The following is a 24,791-nucleotide window of genomic DNA, read 5'->3' as shown; positions in this document are numbered from 1 at the left end:
TGAGCGGCGCCTTCCCCAAAGGTGGCGTTTCCCATTCGTAAGACACGGCGAGACAGAAGTTGCGTAACCGTCTGCTTCGGTGACCACGGACCGGAATCTCTGTGCTCTGCTCTACCTACCTACCGTCTCTGTTTAACAATTTCTCTTGGCGGTCTCGGCTTCCTCACCCCTTTCGAGTCTTCGAGAGACAGGTACGGCAACTTACGGTACGCAACGAAACGATACGATACGTGGGAATCGGCGATTCTGTCAGGCCGCGCACAGCCCCGCCTAATAGCCTCTAGCAACTCGATCTAGAGAACGTTTATTACGTTGCCTCTCGAATACGCAGCCCAGTGGAAGGGAAGGCGTCTTGACTCTTCACCCGTGCGCTTGACCTCTTTTCTACGACCTGATCAGACTCGCATCGGATCGATCGCTTGTTGAGAGCCGAGTGGAACATTGGGCAGCCCGCTCATCTGGCGCCGTCTGGCCCTGGATCGCCCGCCCGTTATTTAGAGCATACCTTAGCGAGGCACTGTCAAGCCCAGGAGCAGCAAGCACCAGCAGCGCAGCGCAGCGCAGGACAAGTGCCAGCACCTGGGGAACACGAGGAAAACAAAAACTCCGACTCAGCCGCTCCATTTGCTCTCTCTCACTCAATTCCTCCTTTAATTCTTCGGAAACGAAACACAGGACCCTTTTTCTCTCCTCATCCATCTGACGAACGAGCGTACCGCGACTCGAGGAACACGACCTATCTCACGAACGAACGACATCATAGTACTAGCAGCTGCTGCAGCATTGCATCGAGCATCCATCCCCACCAGCGGCCCTGCCCTGCTTTGACTCTGTTGTCCTGCCCAGGCCCTGTCCGACCTGCGTCACCGACACCGACCGACCGACCGTGTTGTGTGCGTGGGTGTTTACTACAGTAGGCGTCTTTAATACCCCTTGTGGTATGACGCTACGGTAGACTAGAGCTTCAGACGGGGACCAACAAAGCAAACCTACGTGTCTGCCGTACCCTTTTCAATCTCTCGCTCAACATAGCGTTTATTACCATACCATACATTTAACGTTACCGTACCAAGAAAGCTCCATACCTGCTTCATCGCCACCCCTGGGCCAAGCAAGGACGCGCATTGCAATCCATCGTTGGCCCAAAATGGCGACGACAACCACCCAACCAGATCAGCCAGGTGAGCCCAAAATTCCTTGCATTCGGAGCGATCTGCCCTACCGGCCTTGTCGCCCCTCTTGCACATGCGTCCCCGTTCCCAGTTTTCCGCCCCCTTTCCCACTTCCCACCTCGACATTGGCCCGGGCTGTGTCTAAGGGGGTGTCTTGCCCTCCTGTCCATCATCACTGTTATCGGTCCACTTAACCGACCACCCTGTTGTGTCATGTAAAAGAGATTGCTGTTTCATGTCCTATCACAGTCGTCATTCGCATGCAAGGTGCCGTTGCCATCGCTGACGACCTTGAACCTGCTTTTAGACCAACGATCTGCCGGCGGGCTGACCATCAACCTCTCATCAAACAACCCCTTCCGCAACCGTGCTGCCTCACCAGCATCCCTCCCTCAGAGTCCTGCCTCGCCTTTTGACGACCCTCCTCCCCGACCTGTATCGAGGAATCCGTTTCTCGATCCCAGAACTAATCAACCCCTCAAATCACCACCACCAACAAACGACAACATGGCGACAAAGGCGGCCCCAACTGCGGAGGACCTGTTTGTACGTGGCGACCCCCTCCATGCGACCGGCTAAATCCTTCTATTGAGGCGACTAGGACTTTTGGAATTGCACACATAGCTAACATTCACTTCTCAATCAGGGTGACCTAACTCTCGAGGACAAGAAAGCCCAACCCTCTTTGCAGCCAACACCCGCGAACAGAACTGGTCCCCCGCCTCCGCGTGGCGAAAACATGCCTCCCCCAGGTCGTCGCGGACCGCCACCCGGCCACCGGCCTTCCAGATCTCAAGAAGAGGCTTTGCGGGCTCGGAGACGTGAAAATGGCTCTAACAGCGGTATTTCCCCGCAAAGGCGATTGGGAAGTCGGCCACGAAGGAACTCTGAGTCGTCCGTGGCTGATCCCGAAAAACCACTGACAGAGGAGGAGAAGAAGGCGCGCGAACTTCGGCGTCAGGAGCGGGAGCGGAGACATCGCGAGAAACGGGAAAAGCCAAAGACCAACAATAAGAAACTCGACTTGATTGATCGGCTCGATGCCACGAGCATTTTTGGTACTGGGTGTATGTTCGCACTGACCGCTCTTTCGCCCACACTTGCACTAACTTGCGTTCCTTAGTATTTCATCATGATGGCCCGTTCGATGCTGTCAACCCACATCGCAACAAGAATGGTCGCCGAAATGCGCCGATGCAGGCCTTCCCGAAGGACTCTCTGAACATGTCAATTGGTGGCTCTGGTCCATTGAACAAGCGGCCCGATCACGCGACATTCATGGGTAAGGCGAATGATGAGGCTTTCACCGACTACTCCGCTGGTGTAGACAAGGCCGAAAACCCGCAGGCCAGACCAAAGGGTGAGATTCCGGTGTGGGACCCAAAGAGCCGGGGATCAATTCTGCACGGCGACGAGACTCTCGGACTAGGAACTTCTACTTTCCTGGAAGGTACACCCGCTGCACGCACTGCTATCCAGCGTCGCGAGCAGGAATCAGCACAAGAGTTTGCAGATGGTGGGCTTCAGCGGAAGAAGTCGCTTGCTCAGCGAATTCGCAACATCAACCGACCACCTCGGGGCGACTTCCAATCCTCCGGTCGCATGACCAACCCTGAGGGTGTCTACAATTCGCGCAGGTCTCCCACCGGTGACTATCCTACGTCCTCCAGCGTGCAGGGAGAGCGCAACCCTTTCTTCGCTGAGTATGATGGCCAGAAGGGCGGGGAGCAGATCTCTGTGCGCAAGATGGGCTCCAATGCTAGGCCGATATCGCCACCCAGCCCGCCGAGATATAACACTCTCGAGCGTCGTTCCACCACCGATGCGAGTAGCCCGACCGATGACCAGCCAAAGCAAGCTGGAGGGCTGCTCGGTCGCATGAAGAGTCTGAAGGGGCCACGGAGACCGCGACAGGCCAGCGATAGCCAGCCCCCTCCTGGCACTGCGGCTTAGAGACCCAGCTTGACCATGATGATCTCGGTTGGTGGTAGCGAGCCGCCGGAATAGCTGGATATTAGAGGCGAAATTAGCAGATCAGAAAAACGAGAATCAATACGCGAATTTCACTAACTCATTGCTATGGAGTAAACGATACTTGAAAAACACGAAGTGCTTGAACCCACTACACGAAATAAGGATCAAGCCGAATCATACGACAATACACCAGCTTCTTTGTACATCTTAAAGGAATGACGATTGCTGTGGGCGGAAGAGAGACTGCTCGCGGATGCTCTTTGGGGCAGGGGAACACAAGAACGTTGAATTGGAACTACTTTTTGCAAAGGATACCTTTCCGCGAATCACGGGAATGACGAGGCGAAGGAGCGGTTCGGGCAGATGGCTTTATGTCCCACGAGAACGCAGAGAGAAGAAGGAGGGAGAGGTCGAGAATACGGGGAGCCGCCATTTGATTTTTTTCTGGCTTGCCTTGGCTAGGAGGAGGAGAGGTGATTGATGACGATGCACAAATATTGCTGATAGAATCCTTCAAGGCAGATTGATGAAAGCACCATAATCACTCCAGACGGTTGCCCTTGGGAGGCGTTCTGACTTGCTCCATTGACATGGCGTATCACCGTAGGCAATCCCGTGGTCGCTCTCCGCAACCTAAAACGTATAGCGTCCATCCCGAGTTCCCCAACAGCCAGCAGTGTCATTGAAGTTCCCCAAGTTCTACGAGTCTTTCTGTATATTAGTGATATGTTCCGTATCGCTAGTGACTTGAACAATCAGCCTGCTAAAGATTCACGTACCTTCCTTTTGTGATGTCATGTGATAGCGCGACACTAGGCTGGGCACTTGTCCCAGAGCTCCACCATTCCCGTCTGCACGCCTAATAAGTCTGAGTTGCGCGAACATCAACCGCCGACAACTGTCAGCTAGGGCTTGAGCTACTTCAGTTCGATGAGGCTTTCTAGTTGCGAATGCTCTCATGTATCTGATGCTCGAGAATACAAGTTTCGAATGTTTAGCAGCACTAGCGGTATCTTCAGCATGAGCTCTTGCGTGCCGTGGAAGCTGCCGCATCTTGTTCCCTGCCTGGACAGCTTTTCACATCGATAACACAAGCCTCCATCTTGTCAGACTCATGCAATTGCTGTCCGATTACGATGGATGGACCCCCACTGTCGCAGGCTAGCTCGCACTTCCCTCTCGACCCGGTGACGGGAGACGTACTGTTCAAGCAGGAGACGGCGCGAAGGGATGCCCTACGGAAGAAGGGCAACTGCCTCACAGGCTGTAAGGAGCTGGATGAGCAGGTACTACTCGGCGGCTTTGAGAGGGGTAGTGTCGTGGGCATCACGGCCGAGGAGGAGGAGATGGCGCTGTTGGTAGGTGACCATTATTCCGATTGGTGTTGCTCGCGAATACCTCTTGAAGAAGGATGAGAGGAGGGATTCAACTGGGCTGTCTTTCGATGTGTTCAAGAGTATTGAGTCAGGTAGGAAGAGGCTAATCAGTTCCCTAGATTGGCCTGCAGACCATCGCCCATCTTCTAGCGATCAGTCTCGCCTCGAAAACCCCATCGCCGCCAAGGGCAATGATCATCACGACGTTATCGGCAAGCACACTGCTGCCAGTGCTCAGAGATGTCCTGAAAACGCAGATACTTCCAACTCAGAATTCTCCTGCGGATGTGAACACGCAGCTTAAAGCATGTCTGGAACGGGTCGCTCTCTCGCGCGTCTTCGATATCAACGGCCTATGGGAAGTGCTTGGAGAGCTGGATCTGCCGACTCAGATGCCTGACCCGTCGTTGTCGCCAGAGATCCAGCGCCATGAGAAGCTTCAATCTGAGTCAGAGATAGACGAGGAAACTTTACCCTCCATTGGCGAGACAGAGATTCTGGATAGCCAGGATGAAGGAGGTCTCTCTTCCCCTGAAAGCACGAGAGAGACGCTCGCAAAGCCTGCAGCCCCTGAAAGGAAAGCAAGCGTCCCTCCAAAACAACCGAATTTGATTCCAGACGAAGCAAGAAAAAATGTGCCTCCCATACCTGACATAATTCTCATCACTCACATGTCCTCCCTCCTCGCCACGCTTTTCACTCATCGCGAGAAGGCCTCAGCCCACCCCACTCTCCAGCTCATGGCTTCCCACATGCGATATCTCACCCGCTCACCTGAGCATGGCGGACCACTCTTCCTCATCCTCAACTCCACAACCTCGTCTGCCGCGCCGAACGACAGCACCGCCGCCGCCGCCAAGGCTGAGGGGCCGCCACGCTCGTCCCCGGAACCACCTTTGCGGCCCACTTCTAGGCCGAACCCTCCCAAGCCTCTGGATCCTACCCTACGCTCGATCTTCAACCCGCCACCGCAGTCGTACGGCTACGACGCGCCGCCCACGCGCCGCAACAAGCCGTCGTTCGGACTTGTCTTCACCCAGCTCCTGGACATGCACCTGCTGTGCACGCGCGTGCCGAAACGTCGTGCTGATGCCGAGGCGCTCTACGCGCCGTCGAGCTCGGATGGATCGCTCACACATGGTGAAGGCGACGCCGTGCCGTCGGCGAAGCAGGTAGAGTACGCAACTGTGGTTGAGGTCTTGCTGGACGAGGTGGGTGCATGGGAGGTTGGCGGGCAGGGGCGCCGCAGGAGCCGTGAGCAGAGATGGGGAGCGGTGGAGGTGTGGAGGATGGAGGGCGGGAAGGTGAGGGTTGTGGATGCGTTTGATACGTCGGTCAAGAAGCCTGTGGGTGAGATCAGGCTCGCTGCCGGGTTTGGGGGGCCGGTTGATAGGTGATGATGTCTTTGGGGATCGGTCATGTAAAATGTATACCTCATGGGAAGGTCACAAATTTGATGTCAATGACATATGTCATGGTCTGCGCGCAAGGAGTTGGACGGGTTTCGAGGATCCTATTTGGACTATAAACAAGTTCTCTACTGGCATGATAAGAGTTTGTTCGGCCGGAGCATCGTGCTTGAACTGAACATATGATTGTGCAATGTCATTCGCCATGCTTCCACCTGCCTTCTCATACTGGGGTGCATCAGTCGGATCCACCACGGCGCATTTCTGTCCATCTTTCATAGAGCTGCTGAATTTTCGAATGACATGTGACGTGTTCTTGTGACGAATATGTTCGATTCGGGTGCGAGAACGTCTCAGCTGCGCTGCAGATCCAGTCTTAGATTGCTTTGAATATATAGGAATGAGTTGACGTCTAAAAAAGGGGTATGTCCTCTATGCAGCTTTATGAGGGATTCTCGACGCTTCAAATCAAGGGCCTAGGCTTCAAAGAGCGTAAATCTTGATTTTATGTTCTTATGTTCCTCTCCTGTATCGTGCTGAGCTTTGAATCTGCATTTATCCTTGTCTTGACGATCGGAAGATGTTCAATGGAAGACGGATGGGCGAACTCATGAACATTCACCGCAGCCGATGTTGATAACTTTATGCTTGGAAGCCATTAAAAGCGATAGCAACATCTACGTAGTCTATTACCTATCTTACGCTATGCAAGAGTTCCAAAATCGCATGACATCAGAAGAGCATGAATGATAGAGGTTATCGTTCGTGACGTGTGAACCTGAATCTGACGTTCGCCGGTGATGATCACTCGTCACCTATTCTCTCGGCTGCTTTGTTTACCGTCATTCACATCTCGCCACAAATAACACATATGATGCGGATGCTTGTATTTGCAGAAGGCGTTGATGAGTATGAAAATAACGTCAATTAGTCGATTTAGATGCTCGATTTGGAAGTCAAAAGGCAATCAATCTACGTCAAGAGAAGTGCCGAGGTCGTTGCTACGGAGAATAGGCTCGGAAAATAGATCATCAGGTATGTAGTGTAGCCGCCTCCTGTCACTACAACGTTGGCAATAGGTCCACGTACGTCACACTGACTCACATGCTCCCGATATCAGATCTCGTAGAGCTCTCACTGATGCCGGCGTAGGTCAATCATCGGTGCGATTCTCAATGAACATGAGGCTAGCGATATCCTCCACACGGTAGACGGATATCATGGTGTTGAATGCATGTGTCGATTTCTCGTGGACAGCACCGGCTTCTCAGGGGTGAAGAGTCGGGCGCAGTAAGGGAGATAACTGGCTTGCCACATGGATTTCAGCCACAGTGCAAGGGCCTCCAGCAGTTCGGCGTCGGTACATAATTGGTCACCTTTCCACATCATCTGTCATATTACACAAGATCTTATCTGTCTTCCAGTTCGTGGGGTTTGGGGGGCCGAGGAATGATTTCGATGCGCTTTGCTCACACGCTGGGTTTCAGACTTCCGCTGCGGGATCACCTTGTTCTCCTTCATCCGAGACTGGGGCGCATCACAACATAGAATCGCGCGCTTTGCCGCTCCAGAAATCGCGACCAACTCGCGCAATTCGATCGGATGTCCGCAGGTCAAGTAAGTCAAGGAAGAGAATCGCGACAAGGCGTCTAGTTTGTCTGCCAGGCGTTGTTATCAAAGCCCGATCTTGGCTCAGACCCAAGCTTTCCGGACTGGCACTCTCCACCCGCACTAAGACGAGCGGCTGAGGCAAGGGATTGTCACATAAACCCACTACCACAACCTTACGACGCAAGGAGCAATTCTAGCAAGCAAGCAAGCAAAAGAGCTGCTCCGCCTGACTGCCTGAGCCTCTGTCCCGCATGCCAAAACACTGGAGACACGATTGAGATTTTTGTGGGCATCTGTGATAAACCTTACCTTGACGCGCATTGAGCTAGCCCGTCTGTCAGGGTGTAAGTGACAAGAGTGACAGAGTGAGTAATATGGGCCGTCCGGAGCGGGATCGGCAGTGGTCGCGTGCGGCGATCGCGTCAATCATTCCATGCCAACGGCGGCTGCAGAGCACTGCAGAATTCCATCTTGAGAATCGCATGACGGCACAGCCTCGTTGCCTCAAACGCGCGCGAAACTGGGGACATGGGGAACAACAAGAATTCCCCCAATGGCGAAAGTCACTGGTACAGCAGTGACATTTGACGCGCACAGACTCGACTCATTAGCACATGGCGACAATGCGAGATGGACGGTGGTAAGGCACAGGCAGAAGGAACTATGGGTGTGTAGTCAACCTCGGAAACTCAATTCAAACTACGGACGACCAAATCCCCAAGCCAGGTATCAAAATCGCCAAGCTCAACATCGTCCCCTCGGCACAGGCAGAATGCCAGAAAATGCCCAAAGACAAGTTTAGATAGTTGTTTTGATAGCTTTCCGCACAAAAAGTGATGCACAAAGATAAAAACAGATCAGATCCTTAAAAATAAAGTAAAAAATAGTATCAAACAGAAAAACAAGGGTACAAACTCGCACATGCAATGAGGTAGTTCTTTCATCCGCCGTCTGTCTGTCGTTTTGAATTTCCCCTGCGTCCCCTGGTTCCTCGCGCGGCGAGCGTACAACACAAAAGTAAAGGGTATCACCAAGTCTCTCCTTTTTCGAAAGGGGGTAAAAAAAAAATCATCTTCAAACTCGCCGAGCCTAGTCGCTCGGCCGTCCACGATAACTCGCCGGATGGTGAAGAGGAGAAAGGTGAGAGCCCCACATGATAGGGTCTCGAGTGTCCAGCCAGCATCGACATGCTCATGTTGCCAGCCAAGAAGAGGACGAAATGGCTAAGGCAAAAGAGCCGGTGTGAAACAGTTGTCCAATATGGCACAGAGAAGTTCAAAAAAGGTGTTCCGGCCATGAAAGGGGTTGGACCGCAGTCGACGCGGCCAATGGGTGAAAATTGCATGGCGGTTGGCACGCATGAACAGGTTTCTGCTGGAGAACGAATTGAAACATTAAGTCGGTTGGGTGGTAAAAAGATGCCGCCAAACTCGCCTGACTCCCAAGAAAGTGCTTGCTGCTGTAGAAGTAGTAGTAGAAAGGGGGCTTTTGTGTTGCTGGAACCAGGAGGGACAGATGCTTGCATCTGTGGATGGTCATTGCCGTTCAAGTGTCGTTCCTCGTGAAACGTGATTGCGGGTAAAAGGCGCAAGCAAGCAGTATATGCATGGTTGCAAAGTGATCGACATAGGAAATGGCTGAGATGATGTCCGCATCGAAGAGTTCGGAGGTTGACATTGCAAATAGTAGGTAGTGCTGCTTCTCGTCGCTATCTCATCCCCGTCCTTCCCAAGCGCTGATATAAATCTGTGAAGCGCACAGACTTACATCAGAGCGGCGACAAAGATACCGGCGACACCAGCCAGCGCAACGTTTGCGGCATTGAGAGCCACGCCAGCGTTGGGGTCGATCGACGGGCTGATGGATGGTGTTGATGTCGTCGGCGAACCAGTGGTGGTCGGGAGAAGGTAGGTAGATGAACCGGTGCCCGTCAGAGCATAGCTCGACGTGGTGTTGTAGACTGTCGAGGTGGTTGTTGCGACAATCTTGGCGAGCTTAATGGTCCGGGTGAGAGTGATGGTGGATGTGGCGGTGGTGGTCGAGTCGGTGTCCTGAGCGACAGCGACAAGAGGCAGGATCACCGCCGCTAATATCTTGGTCAACTGCATGTTGATGGAATTGATTTGCGATGTCTGGTGAGTGAATCCACGGTGGGTGGATAGGTTGGTGTGTTGGTCGAGTATGCGCCTTCCAAGCCGATATCCTCAACAGTAATGCGTCGCAAAGTAGATGCGATGCGCTTTGGTCCTTTTAACGTTTCTTAACCTCTTCGTCTTTTGATATCCCCTGCTACTGGCAGATCCTCAGGGTGTTTCCTTCAACAAGTGCTGGAATCAAATGGCAGATCGTGTTCGTCGCTGTGTCAGTAAATGACTCGGTAGTTCGTCAAGATGGTGAGAGAGTGTGTGAGTATGTTGATTGTTATTGTTAATAATGAATGTGAGAGTTGAATACTAGCTCGGCCGAGTATTCAAGGTCAGATCGCGAGGAGAAAAGCAGGTGCGTGGGTAGACTTTGCCAACGAAGTCTGTGGGTGTGCGATGTGAAGTGTACGAGAAAGAGAGGAGTGTGTGGAGAGCGAGAGGAAGGGGAGGTGTGGTATAGAAGAAGAGGGAAATTCCCACGATGTCTGTCTGGGGGTGGGTGGGCTAGCGAGCCGCCTCACCAGCAGCCAGCGAGATTACAGTAGTACCTAGTAGCAAGTACCTACACCCGACTGACTGAGTCTGGGCTCGGGCCAACACCAAAAACGCCCACACCAACCCGACGCCAACGAAGCGGGACCTAACACAAAGCACAGCTAGGAGCAATGGGCAATGGAACAAAGCACCCCATCAACCAGCCAGACGGCACACCTACTCGCAAAGACGGACTGACTGACTGGCTGACTGACAGGGAAGTACAGGGTACGTACCCCCAGGGCCTGCTCTTGGTGGCGTTATTGGCGCCGGGGTCGCGTCAGGTACATCCAAACGTTCCAGGACGACCAGGTCCAGTGGCCCAGCGCCCATGTCACAGTTACCGCCCATTTCATCCAAATCATCTAGGTTCTCCGCCAAGACCCAGGTACCGCTGACCTTGGCTCGTCTCATTTGCGACTCCAAGCGGAAATTACAGGCGCAATTTCAAGCACCTTCCACCCCCAGACAGGCCAGGCCCAAGCGAGTTGCGGGTTGCTCCTCCTCTCGATGAATGAATTGTGTCTTTCATCAGTTAAGGTTGTCGTGCGCTCCTTCCTTTGTGCCGGCTTTCTAAAACTGGGTGGTTCCTGCACAAACAGCCTCCTGTCAAGCCACTGGAAGGCGCCATCGTCGCAGGAGAAAGGAAGGCTTCACTGCCACTCTCAAACGGATTTATCCAACGCTTCCTTTGAGGGAAGGAGGTCTCCTTCTCTCCACTGGCCAACGCTTCTTCCAAATGCTGATGGCTTCCTTCTATTTTCGTTGTTTACAAAGACTTCTTGCTGTACCGTCAAAATTATGAAGGGTGCTTCCATTTCCGATACTGCAGCAGTCGATCGATCCAGACTTTCTTTGATCTTCAATTTCTCCGTCGTCACCGCTGTCAAACCCACTTTATACTCTACGACTATCACTGGGGAACCAAGAAAGTCGGCATTGGGCCGGATCATCAGCAACTAAGGTGGCGTTAACGTTGTGATCGACCACTGTCGGCCCTATGAAAATCATGAATTCTCCTCGCTACCCTCTGATCGAAATTTTGCTTCAATTTTTGACATTTCTGATTTCTGATTCATGGACGGCGGACAGGCCAGCAGTCCAATGACTCCAGCCCACATCAACTCGAGTAGAAGGGGGGGCCGAGTTACCTCATCGTCTCTTGGGCTAAATTGCCGCTGGAGCGCTGTAATGAGATGAGATGCCATCGACAAAAATTGCATAATTTCCCCACGGCGGCCGGTACACGCCAGCAGTGAGCTGATTCGCTAGGTCGCCTCGCTACCGGTCGTGAGACGTGGACCGTGCTGCTTCGCAAGATTTGTTCCTGCATCCTGTTCCTGACGCTAGGCCCAGCCAGGCATGAGCGCCCCCTCCTTTTTCGCCATTTCGCGACAGGCGTGCGTGCCTTGTCGTGATAGCGCTCTTTAATTCATTCATCAAACTCGAGCAGACTACTCCCGAATCTACAGTATCCCATCAATCAGAAGACGTCCGAGTCATCTGAGTCGACCGACTGCTCGCACTGATGAGCCGGGGTCGCAAAAGATGCGATGCTATAAAACAATCACTCCACTGCTTCAAGACATGGCCCATCCACTGCGGAGAACCTTACAGAGGCCTAGGAGCACGTCCATGTCCACTGTAAATTACCCCGAAAGCTTCGCTTGACGATTGCCACGCGTACCCAGACATGGGATCGAGTCAAGGACTGTGCCTCTGCGGTGAGAATGAATGATGAGGGGGATCGAGGAATGGATGAGGTCAGTGTCTTGTGGGTGACCCAGCTTACACCGCAAAGTCCCCTCTGGACATCCGTCATGCGCCATGCCGACCGCTGAGCTGTCAGGGCAACGTGGCTATGGGTGAGCCGTCCAGTCCTGCCAAGTCAGCGCTGACAGGAGAAACGGCTTCTCATCCCCATGCAGTCGACCGGACAGGAGCCAGTGAGCTAGCTCTTACTAACTAAATCAATCTCCAAACGCACGCAGAGGAACAAGTCAGGGACCAGCAGTGCAGTTTTCACAAGCACTTTGCATCCTTGGTCAGATCCCAGTTTTTGTCGCGTGCCATCGCCGGTCCACTTTTCGCTCTGTTACGGCCTCAGGTTTGACGACCATGTTCGCTTGTGTCGTGGCTTTGGATCGTGCGACAGGAGAAGCCGCTCGTGGATTGATACAACAGCCCCCCATACCCATGACCATGTGCCGTGGATGTGTGTAAGTGGCACCCACGCTCCACGGCAATGCTCTGCAGTCTCCCGGCTTCGGGGCCCAATATGAGAGCAATGATTCATCACACCATGTTCGTATGCTGCAGCTCCCCGCATTAGCCTCAACTTCGAACACACGACATTGATGGACCTGAAGAGACTAAGAACTCAGGTAACAAGGGCGACCGTAAAGTTTCAATTAAATGCAAAGGGTCTATGCCTGCGCAGGAAGACTCCCAGCTCTCAGCACACCTCCCATGCTCTCGTTCACTTCCTTGTAGAGGCTCGATCGTGAGGAAGCATGTTGCTTTGGAAGCAATGTACAGCGCGCAAGCACCGGGATTCTTCAGATAATTCCCTCAAAGAGCTTCAATTGGGGGAAGAAGTCGGCCGATTGCAATTGAGGGGTCGACTTACTCCCTCAGGAAAACTGAAACCCCAGTCGAAGCATTGTTGAGATGCAAGCGATCTCTGTGATGCGCGGTTTGATCTCTGAAACGAAAAAGCTTGTCTTTTAATTTCTCTCTTACAGCTCGATCGTTTCGTTCCTGTCCTCAAACTTTCACTGACTTGGTCAAGGAGGGTCATCGATCTTAACCTCCTCGCCGAATGCCTTGTGGGTTGATTCACGCTCGTGTTGCAGCATCTCTTCGGACGGGAAGAACTGCTCAAGGATGCGAAACATCTGCAGTTTCCAAGTGGCATACCTCCCCCCTTTCCACTTTTCTATGAAGAAAATCACGAAGCTTTCTCCTCATTCCTATTCTGGAGATATTCTTCACCAGTGCCTAAATGGCATCAAGTATATTGCGGGATCAGGCCATGAAGTCCTCTGGGTAGATGATGACTTTGTTAAACTCCACGTATATCCGTAGATCTGTGCCATGACTCTAATTTTACTGACAGTGGAGGATGTCAGGCTACGCGATAAAGGTAAGTTCTCACTATTCTACTAAAACACGCGAGAGACGTCGTCCTATAGTATAGATGTCAGCCGTTGTAGGATAATAAAACCCCAGTGCAAGCCTCAAGGCTTGTCTGAATCTAGATGACGTCTTTTAAGCAAGCCACCCGTTATCAATCAAGATACACATCTATGCATCTCGATAGATTTCGGGCCGAGGGCTTCGAAGAGTCTTTCCAAAGGGTCCCTTGAAATTATCTCCATACCCATTCCCGGGCTGACATCATCCCCACTATAAGTGGCATTCCATCTACGCAAACCATTCCAGAGGCGCAGACTTGCCTCACCACGTCATCACCCGCGCGACCCCTAAATTTTACTATGTCAACAAAGCCGTTCTCTGTTTCTAGAGAATCATGAACTCCGGGTTAGACCATTATAAAAAATGGTGCAGATCACTTGACTCGAGGAGTGCTAGGCGATGCCCCTCATAGAGACCTTCTAGACTCTGTCGACACTAGATGCATTCTTCGTATGATCTAGATTGACATCCCCTTGTCGTAGTCGTATATTTATCACGTAAGACCAAAGAGCAATATTGTGATTCTAATCACGATACTGCAGACAGATATTTTTTCATATTTTATTAGCTTCAAGTTCTAGAAGCTGCCCTTGTCTCTTCCATAGCTCGTCAGCAATGAGGCTAGATGACACGACAGCACATGATGAATTATCTCGATCTTGATGCCGGAGATGTCCGCATTGTCAGTTGTTATAGAAGAGTTGCCAGATTAGTGCCAGCCTGTTGTGCGCGGCTCGATTTGCTGTTTCTCATTCTAAGTCGAAAGGTGACGGAGACTGCAACAAACTTGTCCAACTTGACATCTAAGCGGCTCTCAATTCGCTGCTATAGGCATCGATGTCTATGTATCGTTGTTCCCTTCCCTCAACCAAGTCTGATGAGTTTGTTATTTTCAATGCTGTGGTAGTCATGGTAGCTCGCAAAGGGCATTTGATACCTTTTAATGCTAGCTCATATACAAACTTCAAACATAGTATTCAAGAAAGTTGTTATACTATTGGACTTGCACCTAAAGTTTCGCAATGATGAGAGCCGCATCTTGATCGCGATATAACCGCATCGTGGCGATGATAGCGTATAACATAGAGAGGCTGTAAGTTGATTGAGAGATCTACTATAAGTCTTGGCGACAGTACGATTTAACAGATCATGGTTTTAAATAACATTTGCATCGGGTTCGTCAAGATCTCTCCGGTAATTGACCTGTTTGAATGAAAGCACGAACAGCTTGATTGCGCTTGGAGTGGCTTTGCATCAAAAACCAATTGTGGAGGAGGCTTTGCTTGTCACTGGGCGTGCCACAACATCTCAATTATGCTTAATTCTCCCTTTTCCAAGAATCGGAGGTGTGTTGCCGAGGCGGACTTGTGATCTATATACTAGTTTGAGGCTTGTCTGCTCATCTTTTGCTGTATCGAGGCTAGCAACACTACCTAAACCCACTTACTCTAACCGCGGACCACTGCGCCACGACCTCTAACACCGGCCTATGAGCTCATCGCTCTTCACTTCGGCGACCTGAATCATTCATTATGGGACGGTGCGCCGGTCGTGGGGAACGTGGAAATGTCTTCAAGGGAAAACATCAAAATTCACGTATGGACTAATGCCATCGCAAAGCATTCGGTGACGAAGCGAAAACATGCCAGCCGACAAGCCCTCACCAGAACGACTGGAGGCCATACAAGGGCCAAGTGCACCTCCGCCAGTATCAGAGGCCAGGACAGGGGCAGATGCGCCGCCGCTGAGATGGCGAGAGGAAGCTGGGCCCGACGCACCTCCACCACAAGACGAGCTCAGAATCACCGAAGATCCGATCCCAACGGAGCGAGATCTATGGACAAGGCTGCAGAATTTGGGTGGTTTGAAATGGAAAGAAGGCTCTGAAGAGACTGGAGACAGAAAATGGGAGACATCGCAAGACCCTGAATCAGATCCATATTCAACTGTCTACTCATATGGCGATGGCTTCACAAATGCACCGGCTATCGGAAGGCAGGCGCAGCGGCGATGGACAGGCCTCGAGGTTAACCTCCTGATTGCGAAGATAACCGCCTGTCTCATGTTCATTGTCGGTATAATCATTCTAGCCTTTGCCGGTGTGATGAAGGAAGACCTACAACACGAGTATGTTTCGAGACCTACCAAGATGCAGGTGAAGATCCAGAAAGACTGACCAGGCACTTCAGCGACGGCGATTACACCTGCGAGGAAAATTACATCGCAGAGGCCGCTACCCCGTGGAATGAATACGACTTGACCAGTCCGGGACGGTACCATGCAGATTGCCGCCTCCTTTTGAGTTGGAGCTATATCATTATTGTCGGCGCCTCCATCAGCTTGTTCCGAGCCATGTTACAGGCGCTCGCTGTTGGCGGTCCATCGTGAGCGTTCCCCAAGAAACTTTCAAGTCTCTGGCTAATCATTAGCCAAGGTACTGGAGCGTCCAATACTCATCCGACGGCTCGATTGCCCGGTTGTCTACTCCGGCTCACATATACCTCTTACGATCTTTATTCTCATTCCTACCATTCGTGCTGTACAGCGTTGGTGCCGTTATATTGGGCACAAGTCGCCTCGTAACGGGGCCGCCTGCCTGGGACTCATATAGAACGATGTATGTGATCTGCTTGTCTATCATCGTTGTCAGTGCCGTATTTTCACTCCACCAGTTCATGACGACTGGAATTGCGAGCTGGAAACTGAGGGCTGGAAAGACAGAAAGATTCGCCAGGGGATGAGTATTTGGTGGCATATATATTGAGTTCGCAATTTTCTTGACAACATCAGAGGACAGTTGAAAGAGTTTTGAGATAAGTTCCCAATTAATCAAATCATCGGGCCAGTTTTATATGTGCAGCGCCCCCGTCCGAGGCCATTATATATGTTGTTAGGGAGGCCCCTTCCTATTCTACAAAAGCATTAGACACCCAGCCACGACAAGGAGAGAGGACATCCATCCTTCAGGGCTTGTCATATACCCTGCTGAGTCTTTGCTACTCGCGCTAGTAGTCGATGAAGGTGTGTCATTAGTCAAGGAAGAGTCAGTTGAATTTGTGATAGTTGGACCTAGCAGTGCGTCAGTGCCGGTTGTGTTTGTGGCCAATGCCTGCCATTGCTTGTTCGTGAGGGATCCTGGTCCGTTGTATGGTTGTTGCTTGGAAAGAACGGCATCTGAATATGCTACGGCGTCATCGCTAATAGTACCATCGCTGTTGGTAGTGCTTCCATTCACACAAGAAGCTCCGTCCCAGGCTACGGCAGCGACGTCGGCCCACATAGGCAACATGCTGTTGTAGTAAGAGGCCTTGTGAAAAATGCGGCAGTTGGCAGCCTCGTATATGAAGTGCAAGGGTGGACCATCTGTAGCGTCCTTTGCATATGCGTTTCGCCAATTTAGCTGTCCATTGCTTATAGCTGGCAACATTGGCGGAGCCTCTGTGCTAGGTAGCAGACCCTGCAGCTTGTCTGGTGGCGACTCAAAACTTAGAGCACGGCTGACATGTTGCTGAAGGTTTGCCCAAGGCATGACATTGGAGCCTTTCACTGCACCCATCGCCTGCATCGGCCCCTTCATCGGCCTTCCTCCAACGGCAACGGTTCGAACTCCTGCCTCACGGTTCATTAGGCCCGTAAAGATGGTGCATGTAGAACCACAGAACCCATCAGTCATGACAACAATATCCTTTGCAGCAAAGGGCTGGGACGGGGCCGGATCCTTGGGATCATACCCTGTTACAGTGAAGGGATATTGGAGACTTGATGCTGCGGCCGGGTTGGAGAAATTGTAGAGTGAGACGGTTGTCTCGTAATCCTTGGACACTTTAACGGGCCCGTACAGCTGATCCCAGGTATCGATCTCTTCTCCATTGGCATCTATGACATCGTTTATAAGGTTCGTGATGCCGGAGTTGTTGACCAGGACCTGACCAACCCAATCGAATCCTGCGTGGGCGCGGAATCGGGCTCCACTCCAGTTCTCAGATTTGGGGAACAGGTTTCTGTACACTTCGTGACCCATGAAGACGTTGCCACCTTTGTTAGACGAAACATCGACAATGAGTTTCGTACGTCCGGTAGCCTTACACTTGTTAAATAAGGTGCGGGTTACGTTTCGTGTCTCTAGTAGATCGGGCTGGTCGGCGTTCACCGTGTTGTCCCCCTCAAATGAGTAAAGGACTAGGACACAGGTATCCTCGTCGAGGAAGTATCCAGACGCGTAGCCCTGGCAATGTACAACAACTGGCGTTGGGTAGTATCCAACCTGGGCGACACAGGAAGAATCTCGTTTCGTCAAGGCAGGACTGTCGCTAATCGCTGTACTTCGCTTGTTGGCGCTTGTCGTCTGATTTAATTCGTAGACGGAGTGAAGTTCTTCCCCAGTGGTGATGCCGGCGAATGAAACATCAATCAGTGCTCTGTTCGCGACCGTCCAAGTGCTTCCGTTTCTAAACTCATAGGTACTCGCGTCTGGGAGACTTGGATAGCTTCCTGCATAGAATCCATTGCCTTGAGCACTAATCACACCGGGTATTGTCCAGAACTGCGAGTTATACACGGCGTCAGGGTCTTGAGGCCATGTGACAGCCGGCCCTGAATTGATCAAATAGGTTTCGATGTCGATCCCGTCGATGCTCACTATATCGGATACCCCTGGACGCACTGACGAGAACCCCTGGATATCTTGTATCCAGTAAACTTTTGGCAGCTCCAGACCATCAGAAGACACAGCTGCTAAAGCGATACCTCGAGAGAAGCTGAATATAGAATTTAGAGCGGGCTGGTATAGAAAATGTCCGTCCGCTGCAGCTTGGAACTATAATCAGATTCCTCAATTAGTATGTTGCAGCGTAAGAGTTATCATATGGCGCTGGGTACGTACGATTCCTCGAAGGTCTCTCGTAAATTCATACTGGTTCGTGTAACCTCCGTCCCGCACTTTCTGACGAATTTCCTCCATCCCAGCAATGACATCGACACCGGGTAGGAGATAACCCTCAGGAGGATCCTTTAGATATGCGAGTGTACTCTGCCATGACACAAAGGGAAGAAGACTAGATGTCTGTATAAGCGGTGGCACATGTTTCAAGGGTGGAAAAGACAAACTAATCAATGAGAGCGACGTCATTCTCGACATCCACAGGAACTGACTGTAAACAAGCCAATGCTAAGGAAGGTTTCGTGACATATGTTGGCTGGGCTGGCGGCTCTCGGTTAGCTTCTCTTCAGGCATCAGGGAGACACCACTAGATCAGCCTACCAGTGGCAGTTGCCCCTATCGCACTAAAAGAAGCCCATACAGAGCTGACTGATTCGCAAGCAGAAGCGATGGTTGGTGTTCCGGATACAGGAGGGAAAAGAGTGACACTTGAAGACTGCCGCCTCTCAACTACACTGGCCGTAGAAGCGGTAGCAAGTGCAGAAAGCAAGGCAACCTTCATGAAGCCCATGCTTGCGGAAGATATCCCGTGACAGGGACAGGAAAAACACTGTAATCGGAGACAAGTCGCTAATACAAGACAATGGCAGAGAATGGTAAACAAAGCAAGTAGAGTCTTGGCGACTCAATTTATATCTATACATTTTCATGATAGTCCCAGCAAAATTGCAGGAGCTGTCAACCGTGCATCCACCTGCTGCACTAAACCGCTTCGTAGATGACTAAAGCTCTCAGCTGCTTAGTGACTGTGGGCTACGCAGCAAGGCTTTGGCAGCTGAAGCATGGTATTTGGGTAAATCATGCTGCAAACTTGGAAACCCTTGCCGGCGTACGTAGCTAAGCGATCAATGCTAGCCTAGAACGGCACGAAGGATGAAGACTTAGAGAACCTTGAAGGATTGAAGGCCTATTATGTCAGACCTTAGCATTTTGTGGCATTGTCGAATAGTTTAACACGGAACTGCGGCAGAAACGTGGTTTACTTGAGGACCCACATAAACCCTGTGTTCTACACGTCTATATCGTCGACTATTGGACACAATGCCAGATAAGTAGAAAGCAAACCTAGCAAATGCATGCTGAAGAGGTGTACAATGAGGTACATCTTGACAAGTGTTACGGATATCTGTCTTTATCCCTCGGGAAACGTAAAGATGGCAGGCAAGACATGAAAATATTGGCGGGTCAACATAGTGAAAGCGCCCTTGGTCTTCTTTGACAGCTGTCAAAAGACCTTGCAAAGTTTCCTTCCAAATTTAGTCCTCAGTAACAATGACTAAAATGGCAGGATGTGGCTCATTCACTGTGCCGCAACGCTGTCCACTTCGCCAGTCCATGCTGCGGCACAGAAAACCCAGCTGTTTGCATGGCTCCACTGCTCTCAGTAACGTCTGACCGATCTTGCAGCTGTCTAGCTATGGCGGATTGTTGCGCCTGATGTTATGTCTTCATGAACTACGGTCTAAACAAGTCTATAATTTAGAATTCCCTTGTAGCTCAGTAACTTTTCGAATATTCACACCCATCTAATTATTCAACCCTAAAACTCAGACACATGAGATTAAAGCTGATAATAATTGTCTCATTGGAAAAATATTCGTCTAACGTCGCAGTGTATAGATCTCAATATGCTCGGAATGGGCATATGGCGCATAGACAATCCATTTTGCATCTTATGTGGACCAAGTTCATCAGCGACGATAATCAATCTAATAGACAGATATGATATAATGGCTTGCTATGATATTCTGTACAAGCTAAACAGGCTCGCATAGCATAAAACCTCTCTATGATTTCTCCACAGACATCAGAATCAAAATGACATCCGAACCAGCACAAAGGGCCGAATTAGTAGCCCAAATGACTGTCAAATCAATTGATATATATACAGGTAAAAGATTTCCTTTTTTGCCGCTGCGGCGCCATAGACGGCCTGACAATTGTGGGTTGTGAATAGCAAATTCTATGCAATCACGTTGTTTCGTGGCTGTTCAACCGCGCCAAGCCGTTCCGCTATGGCCCGAATCGCATGACACTACTACTAATACCGCTGCGACAACGCAAAAGCACATTCTAGCACTCCTCAGAGGGTATAAAGGCTCTCACTCACTGAAAATAGGTCTCGACCAGAAGTCCGGTTCCATTTAACTCATAACAAAATCTCTAATACGTTGACGAATTTCCTTATACTTTTCGGGAGCTGTGGGGATCATTTCAGCGATAACTTGAAAGCGTTACTCGCAACTGGGTCCCGCCACACCACACTTTATCACTGCTAGTCCAGAAAGATTCAACAACACAAGAACAGTACAAAATACTATGTGCTTCTGCTTGTCAGTCCAATACTGCTGTAGCTGCACCCGACCGGGATGTCCTCATTCAGATGCAGAGCATCCACACTATCACCAACAGGGTGCAGTCTGGAGTACTGAACAGAAGACGTGGCAGCCATGCCGCAATTTGAGAGTTGACGAGCCTTTACTTGAGCACATGGAGGACTCTACACTAAGCGTCTCGAGCCTTGATGGTGGACACGGAATCGACGGTCCACTCTGCACAGATCTGAAATTTGAGGGTTGGCGCATGAACAAAGTCTGTCCCACCTGCGAGCATTACTATGCGGGGTTAAGGCACTCAGAAGAGAGGGACGGATGTTAGCCATTGCTTTTCTGATTTCTTTCTTATTTGATGACTGGTTGCATCCGTAAATATTCGTCACATTCTAGCGTTCTGTATGCATATTAGTATATGGGGTTGGCGCACAGTCGTAGTTAGGAATACGGCCGTTCTTGCATGTGGCTCCGCCTCATGGATATGATTTGATGTCGATCATGGACTCCATAGACTTTAGACTTTAGACTATAGACAAGGGGTATGGTTGAAACAGATAGATAAAAACAAATGCGGTGTATGGTGAGAACTGGCATCCTCGAGCCCGATTGCAATTCGAGGATTAACATCTTTCCGACTTGCCAAGATGAAAAAAAGGCTTGGTTTTGAACGTTAGTCAATGGTTCATTGTTCTTTATATCGATAGTGTATGCTGTTCAAACTGAACTACGCTGCCGTATTTGCCATTGTGGGTGCTGAAGATGATTCGAGGTAGCGTATCCCTTGCAATTCGTATGGGTGGAAGTCCGAAAGAGAAAGGCCCATCTCCCACCAAGTAACGTTATCACTGATTGAAAGGTTGCTAATCCGATGGTGAACATTCTAGCTGCCGTTTAGGGATAAGTATAATGAAATAGGTGTTCGAACTCGGCAAACGTAGTTCTAAGGACGGGATCGTGCATGATGGCAGTCTCTTTCACTAAGTCAAATGATCCTCCTCTATTTTGGGTTGTTGTGAGAAGCCGCTGATTTGTCCGTAGAAAGTCGTAATCTGGGGGCCAGAACTAAGCTTAACTTAGGGACACCTGAATGGTGAGGGGGTTACACCAAGGTTCTGACATCAGCGTAGTCTCCTGGTAGATCTGGGGTATCACTCCACGAGAGCCCGAACTGCCCCATATAGTCTCGCAACGTGTGATTGAGGTGCTGTTATTTCTTAGTCGGCCCGCTCACTTGTGGCGTGGCTATCTCGCAATTGGCGATGTTTGAGAAGCCTCCTCTTGCCACAAGGGCCACCTCAGCCCTTCAGCTGCACAGAAAATTGAGGCACCTTGACGGCGGCCTTGCCGCCGACTGTCATTGAATTCCTTACTATTGGCTGAGGTGTACGAGAGGGGGCTCGCACAGCATCATCGGTCCGAGGCACGAGAACTTCTCAACGATACATCGAGCTCCACGGCATTGGTAGACACATGATATCTTCCAAACTCTTCCACAAATCGTAAAAGGAGAATCAATCAATAGCCTATATTTCCTTTTATGAGATGTTGATTCCATCCATGTACCTGAAGTTAACACCACATATCGTGTTTTGGAATAAGCACGGCCACTGTCGGGCTGATACTCGTTGTGGGTGCTGCAGCCAAGCCAATACACAAAATAATTGATGTTGATGAGGGGTTAGAGGGACAAGACACCTAAGTATATATATCCAATGGTTGCACTCATCATCGGAGATGGCAGAATTGACCAACAACATTAAGACAACCGCGATCTTAAACAAACTACTACAAGCTTAAGCTTCAACTTTTTTATAATTACTTTGAACTCTTAACAATGTTCTCAGGTATTATCCTCCTCAGTCTTGGTCTGGGTGCATACGCGACCCAGCAGTTCAAGAACACAGGCACTAAAGCAGGCTGGGACACCTTCAACGTCGAGCACCTTGGCACTTGTGATGAGGTGACCAATGTGTATCTTGAAGGACCAACCGCCCTCAAGATGACGCAGACATACGATAACTACGGGGGAAGGTATCACGCTGAGGCTGTCGTCAACAATGGTTATCATCGCGGGGAAACTAAGTTTTACGGGTTCTCCTTCCGTCTATCAGAGGCGTGGGAGTTTGACGACCAGGGCTATAATCTGGCCCAGTTCATTGGTGACTATGGCGACTACAAGTGTGACGATTGGATCCCCAGCAGCATGATCTGGATCCGCAAGAATCAACTCTATTCCAGAACCAAAGGCGGTGCCGTCTGCAGTCCGGAACTTCACCAGTACGGTCCCCTAGCCACTGTCACGGCTGGAGTATGGCATACAGTAATCATCCAGGCAGACTGGGAGTCTGGCAGCACTGGCTATTATAAGTTGTGGTTTGATGGTGTCAAGGTTCTCGAGCAGTACAACACTGTGACCACTTTTGCTGACGATCGTGCTATGAGCTTCCGCATCGGCCTATATGCCAATAGCTGGTACGACGACGGGAAAATGGTCGGCAGTCAGAACTTCCGCCAGGTGTGGTATGACGAAGTTGCTATCGGAACCACTTATGCTGATGTTGACTCGACAAAGTGGAAGAGACAGGCAGTCGAGTGGAAGGCTTAAGGTTATCTGAGTTAGGTTAACAAGGCTTCGCATGCTATCCTCCGGGTGTCCTAAAAACGCTGAAAGATCCCAAGTTTACTCGTATAGATTGAGAACATTTCTTGTCTGTTGCTTCATGTAGATAGTTTATTTTCATGTACATAGTTCTCGATAGTATATATATATACTCTATTTGTCATCACTTTCGATTATTCACGCTAAGTATAACATGCTCAGAGATAAACTCAACTCATAGAAGACTTCGAAAAAGTCGTTGTGATAGCTCAAAAGCTGCATGATTTTGGGAATTGCTTGTTTAATAAGCCTTCCAGCAATGCGTAAGCAATAATATGTGTAAGTTATGATCATCGAGTATTTCACATTGATTGTAGACATGGATCAAAAATCGCGATGAAATGATGCGAGGCATATGAAATTGGTTCGATCGGGAACATGGACAAGGCACAAGTTGCGAGAAGATAAGTTACTCAAAACGTAAGAAGAGCTTACTGACTTTGAATATTAAAGGCCGATATTGAGAGACGTTTAGACTCGAAATATTTTTCAGGACTGGGTCATTTATGGTCAAGGGTGTATTGTTCGAAGCTTTGTAGACAAAACCCAGCTGGTCGTTATCTCGGCTCATCAGGAGCGTGACCTTGCGGTTTACTGCCTCAGACATATACCACAGCTCTGAAATGGATGGCACAGCTACTGACATATCGGCCTTTGCCATCTCACTATAAATGACAGCAATTTTGCTCCCGACATACCGAATATGCATTTGGTACCAGACCACTCGGACGAACCTCCTGGCCGAACCGGCCACCAATGCTGATGCACTAAAGCATGACGCATATTGATAATACGCCATAATGCCTCCCAGATTTACTGTGAGTCAGAAGAGCCTGGTTTCAAGAGTCATCCACGCAGCTCCATTGCCTATGTCCACGTAAACCGACCAGGCAAACGTTGATTTGTCTCCAAAAGTCAAACTGCTTATCAGCGTAAACACCTGTAATCATCTTGCCATGCACTAAGTGCCTGCTGCGACCAGCCACCCGGCCCGATCTTCGAATTTCCTGCTATGAAGATCTAAGGTAAGTATGCACGCCCGGAGTGTTTGCTCCGGGAGTGCGAATAGGGGCTAATTTAATCCAGATGCAGCGCACCGCTCACCTTCCCAGTACCAGTAGTCATTTCGCTGCTTAACGAAAACCCAGTCTTGTACAAATCTCTGCTCAAATGGCCACTCCTGCGGAGAGTTTCCTCCACTTTGCTGCATGGCTTGCTCGATTATCGAGACCGAGAGCCTTGAGCGAGGTCGATTCAACTAAACACAACCACAGGCCACCAAGTACGCAACATCTTCTGCGTAGGGTTGACTATTGCGTGTGCCTTTTGCCTGCAAATCGCCACGTATGGAACCCTTCGTCGCAGGAGCGGGTCATGAACCCTAAATTTGGAGGTGAAAGCATCGAATGTTCCGGACTCTCGACGGTATCGCAGACGGTCTC

At 50.4% G+C, this 24,791-nt stretch overlaps 4 protein-coding genes across 4 annotated transcripts; 3 read left to right on the top strand and 1 right to left on the bottom strand.

The window, feature by feature from the left end:
- Positions 1–1,679: 1,679 nt before the first annotated feature.
- Positions 1,680–3,125, top strand: UCRPA7_4836 (putative pal1 cell morphology protein; the record flags this gene model as incomplete). The annotated part of the gene is made up of 3 exons (XM_007917387.1): positions 1,680–1,718; positions 1,819–2,239; positions 2,296–3,125. The coding sequence occupies 3 exons, from the start codon at positions 1,680–1,682 to the stop codon at positions 3,123–3,125; spliced, it is 1,290 nt and encodes a 429-aa protein (XP_007915578.1).
- A 1,157-nt stretch (positions 3,126–4,282) lies between these two features.
- Positions 4,283–5,919, top strand: UCRPA7_4835 (putative fasciclin domain family protein; the record flags this gene model as incomplete). Its single annotated transcript, XM_007917386.1, has 2 exons — positions 4,283–4,504; positions 4,795–5,919. The coding sequence occupies 2 exons, from the start codon at positions 4,283–4,285 to the stop codon at positions 5,917–5,919; spliced, it is 1,347 nt and encodes a 448-aa protein (XP_007915577.1).
- A 3,386-nt stretch (positions 5,920–9,305) lies between these two features.
- Positions 9,306–9,650, bottom strand: UCRPA7_4834 (hypothetical protein; the record flags this gene model as incomplete). The annotated part of the gene is made up of 1 exon (XM_007917385.1): positions 9,306–9,650. The coding sequence occupies one exon, from the start codon at positions 9,648–9,650 to the stop codon at positions 9,306–9,308; it is 345 nt and encodes a 114-aa protein (XP_007915576.1).
- A 12,874-nt stretch (positions 9,651–22,524) lies between these two features.
- Positions 22,525–23,295, top strand: UCRPA7_4833 (putative glucuronan lyase a protein; the record flags this gene model as incomplete). Its single annotated transcript, XM_007917384.1, has 1 exon — positions 22,525–23,295. The coding sequence occupies one exon, from the start codon at positions 22,525–22,527 to the stop codon at positions 23,293–23,295; it is 771 nt and encodes a 256-aa protein (XP_007915575.1).
- Between the last annotated feature and the right edge of the window lie 1,496 nt (positions 23,296–24,791).

The sequence above is a fragment of the Phaeoacremonium minimum genome (assembly GCF_000392275.1).
Source record: "Phaeoacremonium minimum UCRPA7 unplaced genomic scaffold PA7_03_scaffold_371, whole genome shotgun sequence".
NCBI lineage: Eukaryota > Fungi > Ascomycota > Sordariomycetes > Togniniales > Togniniaceae > Phaeoacremonium > Phaeoacremonium minimum.
The sequence above is the reverse complement of the archived record's forward strand: the minus strand, read 5'-3'. Positions and strand labels throughout refer to the sequence as shown.